Below are 7,782 nucleotides of genomic sequence, written 5' to 3'. Positions count from 1 at the left end.
AAGAAAATATCTTTTCGTTTCTTGGAGAAGATACGTCTCCTCCACATCACGTTTTTTACCAAAATAAAAAGGGCAAACTTCAAATACCATCTCATGATTTCGCGCTTTCTCATTTTAGTATCTTTTGGTTTAAAGTATATCACTTAAATATCCTGTTATTTTATTTTATTTTTCGTCAGCGTCTTTGTTAACTCTTCATTAAATTATATACAAAAAAATTTCAGACATTCCACCTATGATTTATCGAATATTCATTTTAGTATCCTATGGTTTACCAAATTTTTACTTTAGTACCATGCGGTTTAATTTTGTCACTGATTTAACGAAAAATTAATAGAGGGGATGATGGAAAGGAAAAAATAAACCAAAGGGTGCAAAAGTGATACATTTTAAATTATAGACTACTAAAATAAAAAATTGTGAAATTATTATAAGGATGGTATTAGAAGTTTCTTCAAATAAAAAAATACGTGGATATGATTATAGGCAGAACGGAGATTGGGAAAAAATCCAGGCCTGTGGGGGAATTAATTTCCGGTCCATATTCGGCCCAAAATCTACAAGCCTAAGTTTCGGGCCCGACTCCGACCGGACCAGTTCGACCGGTTCGACCCGTCCATTTCCCTTCGTCTCCGTGTCGCTCCAGTCGTTTACCATTCACATCTCCTCTCTCTCTCTCTCTCTTAGATTCCTCTCCTTCGTTAACACCCCCAGCAAGTCCCTAACCCAGAGAGATCTCCCCAATCCGCATGTCGAGGGTTTTTGCCTCTTTGGAGGATGTAATAAACTGACCCACTAGCAACCACTGGAATAGTATGGACGACTATTGGGGATGATGTATTTGGAATACCTGATCCAGTTACTCCCTAAATGAAGCAGGATGATGCCGAGGGAGAGTAGAATTGGAGATGATGGGAAACTTCCACGAATCCAATTCAATTGAGCACCAACCTTGTGAGGGATGAGAATATAGAAAGAATAGAAGGAGAGGGAGAAGATAGAGATAGAGTAGAGGAGAGGAGAAGAGAAGGGGAGAGAAGAGGATAAGAGAAGAGAGAAGAGAATTTGGGGAATAGGGGTTTTATTAATGTTCTGCTTACTCCATTACAGCGTGAGTTTGCTATTTATACTCTACTAATCGTGAGGACCAAATTGTAAGAGTTACAATGGGCAGAGGTAAGAATGTAATTACATTTAAACTATATGGGCCATCGTGGGCTCAATTCTGTCTCGGACTGGGTCTTCGCTTGAGCTGGTCCGCGCACAACTTCAACCCGCCTCCGTTGCTGAATGCAGATTCGGGTTTGGGCGCTACAGTGAGGGAGTACGAACCCAATACCCGAATAGACCTTTCCCATAGATCGCGCCGCTGTGGCTTTCGGAGGTGGATCTAGCGATGCTACCATAAGGGAGCGCGAACCCAATGCTTGATACAGGTTTCTTCTTCAATGATCATGCCGCCGCCCTGCTTCTCTTTGCCTTGGATCCTCCCATGTCTCACTCTGTTCCTCAACTTTCCTTCTAACCCTACGCTTTCCATTCACAGTCATGGTCGCACCATGACAGAGGAGGAGTAGAAGAGCGATCGATCGATCGATCGGGGTATCGGAAGGAGGAGGAGGAGAAGCGAAGATGCTGGAGTGGGCGACGGTGCAGCATCTCGACCTGCGGCACGTCGGGCGCGGCCTCAAGCCGCTGCAGCCGCACGCCGCCGCGTTCCATTCCCACCAGGCCATCGTCGCCGTCGCTGTCGGGACCTATATCATCGGTACGATCGGATCGGAGATGTTTGCTTTGTTGCTTGTTAGGGGTGTTAATTTTGCTTGTTTTGATCGAAATTTGGGGAAATTAGGCCTCGGTTGGGGGGAAACTGATGCATTTTGAGCTGGATAGGAGAACCCTTGTGTTTGGAACCCTAGAATTGGGGTTGCTATGCGGATATCAGCTGTAAATTTATTTGACATCTTAATATGCCGTTTGAGCTGATGGGATGAACGTTTTATGAGGTGATTCCCGTAGAAACTCTCCTTACATGTCTTTAACATGTCTTTAAGCACATTATGGAATGGGCGAGGACTTAAATCATTGAATTTAGGTCAGATCAGATCAGATTTCTTCTTTCCTTTAATGGGGAGGGAGAATTGTGACTCTGAGTTTTGCCAGGATAGACAATTAAAGAGGCTTTACTTATTATACTTTTCAAAATTTTGTCTTTAAGAGAATAATGTCTCTCAAGTTGCTCAAACACACCGTCTCAAATGCTTTCAGCCCGGTTGACAAGTTTGGTACCTTGAACTGTGATTGTTTGGCTAAGACACGCTTCCTTTAATTTAATGTAGAGTGTCCTGTTGCAACTAAACCATCTCTGAAGAAACTGCAATGTTATATTTTGTTTAAGTTGTAATTGCTCTGCTGATGCAATTGATTTTTGTTACAGAGTTTGATGCGCTAACTGGAAGTAAACTTGCTTCAATTGATGTTGGGGCTCGTGTTGTTAGTATGCAATACAGTCCTACCAGTGGACGTGCCGTGATTTCTATTCTTGAGGTCAGTTCAGGAATTCCTAATTTTCTTTACTTCAGTATGTAATGTTAATTGTAGATAATTTTTTTTTGTGGCTCCTAACATTTTATATGATATATTCCTAGTTCGCCCAACTCGTGTGTGTCCTCAGCTGAGTTGCGGAATATTGTTGTAGAGTAGGGCTTGCTCTATGATAAACAATGTCTCCCAATTTGGCCATTCGAACTAGATGAGTGCAAGCTTTTGTTAGATTTTCTATTTCACATATGCTCATATACTAATTGGTTGACAACCAATATGCATTTTAATAGCTTGACGCAAAATTGCCATGGCCGCAATAGTCTATATGATAAATTGCCGTGGCCACAATAGACTATCATTTTGACATACTTGGATTGTATGTTCTGTAGCAAATTTACGTATATAGTATTATCATTTACAAAGCAGTTTAGGCTTAAGACTTCTATTATTCGCTAGCTCAGTTAAGAAGCTAGTACACGCTTGGCGTACTTTTTTTAGTTTCAATATAAACATTTTCAATCTGTTGTTTCTTATACTTTGGAAGGCGCACACTTTGACTAATGTGCAGATATTGGAATTAGACCTCAAGATTAGGCGTGCATAAAACAGAAGTTCTTTTTTTAAAAGAATCTTCAAAAAATGGAGATAGGATGGAATAGTGGAGTAGAGAACTTATTGATACTGAAAATAGACTCTGAATTCAAACATAATTGAACTCGTTAACTGAGATGAATTAAGCCAGAAGCAATAATTGCTAGAACAAATACATTATTCTGAAGAATAGATATTTGACTGAGCAGTTGATTACTCTGTTGACCAGTCAGCTGTATTGGAACAGTTGTAATCTGTGCATCTGCTGGTGTTGTTGACAGGTCTGTTGACTAGATAGGCAACTGAAGCTAATCTCCAATTAATTTTGAATTGAAGCCGAAAGAACTTCCACCTCAATGCTGACATGACTATAGAAACCCTATTATGTTTAGTGAGTCATCCACAAATAAGTAGTTTTACATACTTTTCATATTGGAAAAAGCAGAAATGGAGATTTTAGCTTTCCTATCTCGCTTAGTGTGAAAGGACCTTTTGTTTCAGTTAGGCCTCAGTTGATTTTAGCTTCTGACGTGCTTCTATATATCCTGATGTGTTTGTTATCAAGAATCAAATAGCGGACCTACATTAGGTTTGTATTTGTTCAACATGTGGTTTGTATTTGTTCTTGCCACAGTAGCTACCATTTTGTAGTGGTGATAAGTTCACCTTATTCTGTGGCAGGTGGTTTCTATTACCCTTTTTTTAGCTTTCTGTAACATTGCATCTTCTTTCTAGAAATACTTATGTATTTACTGATCTTGGTTGATGACTTTTTAGAGTCACTCGTATTTTATCTTTAAACATGACATCCCTTGTTTTGATTTTTTGGAAGGATTGTACCATTCGATCTTGTGATTTTGATACTGAGCAAACCCTAGTGCTACACTCACCAGAGAAAAGGTCAGAACGTATTTCCATTGATACAGAAGTTCATCTAGCACTGACACCTCTCCAGCCTGTTGTCTTTTTTGGTTTTCACAAACGCATGAGTGTGACAGGTACTATCAGTTTCCATATATTTGTTGTTCATCTATTTATGGTAGTTTCCTGATTATTTCTTGATCACTTGAAGTTGTAGGCACTGTTGAGGGGGGAAAGCCACCGACGAAAATAAAGACGGATCTTAAAAAGCCTATTGTCAACCTTGCTTGCCACCCTCGTCTCCCTGTCTTGGTAAGTGTGATTTCTATATTGACTGCTGAGCATTACATGATACTCAAGTGTTGCTGTGTCCTAACTTTTGGTTGATGTTATTTTGGTTTCTCTTCCAGTACGTAGCTTATGCTGACGGCTTGATTCGTGCTTACAACATTCAGACATATGCTGTTCATTACACCTTACAACGTAAGCTCCAAAGCACGTTTTCTTTTGTGTTTTTCTGTTTTGTTTCATGGTCGGCTAATTTGAATCACTTTTTTGAATTCAGTTGACAATACAATCAAGCTTGTTGGTGCTGGTGCTTTTGCTTTTCATCCTACCCTAGAGTGGATATTTGTTGGTGATAGAAGTGGTACTCTTTTAGCATGGGATGTATCAACGGAAAGACCCAACATGATTGGAATGTAAGCACTTGTAGTTATGACTAGTTATTAATTTTTTTTGTTCCTTGCAAGGAAAACTGGTGCAGGAAATAACAAACCCTATATATGCTTATGAATTATTATTGCCGAGCTACAATGAGTTTGATGTCTGATTTGGCAGTTCTTGTATTATTATTATGGGATAATTGCATACAGCTCCCAGCAAAATGCCACCTCCCCAAATATATCCTCTACAAAGTTTAAGATTTCATTTTTTCCTCCAAAAGTCCGAGTTATGTAAACATACCCGAGTTGCTATTAGTTTTTTTAACAATGAGCAAGTAAAATGACCCTTTTGCCCCTACAGATTTGTCCCTCAAAAAGCCATATGCTTCTTCCTCAATCTCATCTCCATGGGGGTTCACAGTATCCGACGATGGAGTTGCCGCCGCTGCCGATGCCCCCACACCCAATGAGATGGTCATCCTTTTTTCCATTTTCTTCCCATTTCCAGGGAGATTCTGACCATCTTACTCAATTCACCAAAAAGAAAAAAGAAATCCATCTATTCTTCACCAAAAAACCTACCTTTGATTTGTGGGTTTACTTTTTATTCTCCGTTGTCACCCTCTTGAGCTCCAAAACCCTAAATGATGGAGGAATCAAACCTGCCACAACCATCACCACGTCCTCCTCTCGCGACCTCCCAGATTTTTTCATTGCTATTCCCAAATTTTCTCCGTCGTGCTCTGCTCCACCGCCCTCGTCTTCCTTGGCGATGACGTGACGGTGGTGGTGGGGTTTGTAATGGAAATAATATATTAGGGGTAAAATAGTCTTTTTACATCTAGAGTAACTAGGGTTTGATATTTAACTCATCATCAACCACAATTTTCTAACGAATGCAGATGATAGGGATTTTTTTTAACTGGCAGAATTTTTGCAGGGGTAAATATGAAACCTTAAACTTTATGGGGATAAATTTGGGGAGGCGGCCCTTTGTAGAGAGCTGTGTGCAATTATCCCTATTATTACTATCAAGAACATATGGCATGCTTCGAAGTATCAAGTACTGGAGGTTTTTGTTTTCCATTACTAAAGCTGACAAATTTTGTATATTTAAATTAATCTTTATGGAAATGAAAACAAAATGAACCTTGAAGTAGGAAAAATGGAATAAAATGAACCTTGGAAAAAAGCATAAATAGCATGCATAATATAACTGATAGACAGATCCATACTCGATTTGCAAGGTATGGAAAATGGAATAAAAGGAGTTATTTTTGTTTTCCAATTGAGAGTATGGGATATTTTTAATATTTATCTTGTGACTTCAACAACAATATGGTTTAGGGGCAATTTCATAGATGCCCCTTCTAAACTTTAAAATATCATATATACCCTTCTAAAATTTGTTAAAATAATCATATATCCCCTGATAATATCAAAATTAACATCAAATACCCCTACTGTTAGTTATTCTAACTTAAGCCATTGTTTATTAAATGGTTAAACGATGGGTTAAACTTTTTATATGACTAGTTATACCTCAACCCTATAAGTAAAAGATGTGCATGAGACCTCAGCTATATGATCATTTTAAACCACTCCCTGCAACTTTTTATATTTTTAGTTTGACATCGGCATTAAATTTTTAAATTTTAAAAAAATTGAACTATCTAAGTGGACGGAAAAATAAAGATTTTCCCATTTCTTTTATGATTTAACAAAATCTAGTGGCACACTAAATTTATAATTTTAGCAAATAAATAACTATTTATACGAAAATTAAATGAAAAATACAAAGTGTGAGGATTTTTTTTTTTTATCTTTGATTTAATCTTGGAACTGCAAATTTTTTAACCGAAAGATTATTCACGATAATTTTTATCTATATTAAATGCATTAAAAAAACTGAATAATTATATATTTTTAGGCTTTTGAACACAACTGCTCTTTTTTTCAATCGACCGAAAAAAAATCATGCATATATGTTATATAATTTATTTTTGATTAAAAAAAAAAAAATCTATCATTTATTTTTAAATCTTCAACTATTTACTGATTAGGAATGTGAATTGATATAGATATATATACACCAATTTTGAAAATGGGTGATCTTAATTGATGCGAGCAGGATAGTCTTCAGTTATTAAGAAGCAAAAAAAAAGTCTCAATTATGTTTCAAATTCAGTTATGTTTTAGTCAATATATCCAAACTAAACTTGAGCCGAAATCCGAAATTCCCCCCCTCCAAAAAACAAACAAAATTATATAAAAACATAATTATTATAAATATACATTTTTATATAATGTTTTAATACATTAGTATAATTAATAATTTAGTTTTATATTTTAGTATATTAACATTAGTTAAAGTTTATATTTATTAAAAATTGTCATAAAATAACCTTGATTATAATTTAGCTATATATAAGGGTATATAAATGCATTTTGAAATTTTTAATCCCATTTCTACGGACTTTACTAGTGGAGGTATGTATAAAAAATTTATATATTGGGAGGGTATTCATGAATTATCATTTTAGAAGGTATTGATAAATAAAAAGTCCCCAGAAGGCTTCCTATGAAATTATCCCAATGTTTAATATACACTGGTAGTCATACAGATGGTACTTATAGAGGTCTAACTTCATCACTTATGCAGTGGAGATACCGGCACTAAAACGATCCAATCTATTTCCTCTGATTCCTTTTGGCTTATTCTCTGTATCATAACCTCTAAATGTACTGCGTGCCCATCTGGGCAACGATTTTCTCATGTTATCATTTTATAAGTCTTGCTGGTTTTCCAGGATTTTCTTAGGCAGCTGTGAACTTGCAGTTGTGCCTTTGTTTCTTTTTCTAAAATTTTACCTTCAATTGTTATGTAGTACACAGGCTGGTTCCGGCATCCTATAAAACATATGTTTCATGCTCCGCACACATTTACGGTTGCTAGTTCACTGTTCAAGGAGAGAGCACTCAGTGTGGCAAGACACGGGGGTGTATAGTGCAATTCCAAACCCAACCTATGCAAGCAAAATTTTTGGGCATGCAGTCATCTTAATTTCTATTTTGCAAAAATTTCAATTCAGCCAATAATATACATTGTCTCTAAATCTAA

At 36.8% G+C, this 7,782-nt stretch overlaps 1 protein-coding gene across 1 annotated transcript; it reads left to right on the top strand.

The window, feature by feature from the left end:
• The first annotated feature begins 1,559 nt into the window (after positions 1 to 1,559).
• Positions 1,560 to 7,577, top strand: LOC109705163. The gene is made up of 7 exons (XM_020225907.1): positions 1,560 to 1,768; positions 2,438 to 2,547; positions 3,968 to 4,133; positions 4,208 to 4,308; positions 4,407 to 4,479; positions 4,562 to 4,697; positions 7,550 to 7,577. Exons 1-7 carry the CDS (start codon positions 1,633 to 1,635, stop codon positions 7,575 to 7,577), a joined length of 750 nt encoding a protein of 249 aa, XP_020081496.1. The 5' UTR covers positions 1,560 to 1,632.
• Positions 7,578 to 7,782: the final 205 nt, after the last annotated feature.

Source organism: Ananas comosus, unplaced genomic scaffold, assembly GCF_001540865.1.
Source record: "Ananas comosus cultivar F153 unplaced genomic scaffold, ASM154086v1, whole genome shotgun sequence".
Lineage (NCBI taxonomy): Eukaryota > Viridiplantae > Streptophyta > Magnoliopsida > Poales > Bromeliaceae > Ananas > Ananas comosus.
The sequence above is the reverse complement of the archived record's forward strand: the minus strand, read 5'-3'. Positions and strand labels throughout refer to the sequence as shown.

Coding starts and splice junctions, on each gene's coding strand:
- LOC109705163 (XM_020225907.1), top strand. CDS start 1,633: ATGCTGGAGTGGGCGACGGTGCAGCATCTCGACCTGCGGCACGTCGGG. Junction 1,769..2,437: donor TGTCGGGACCTATATCATCG/GTACGATCGGAT, acceptor TTTTTGTTACAG/AGTTTGATGCGCTAACTGGA. Junction 4,698..7,549: donor AGACCCAACATGATTGGAAT/GTAAGCACTTGT, acceptor ATTGTTATGTAG/TACACAGGCTGGTTCCGGCA.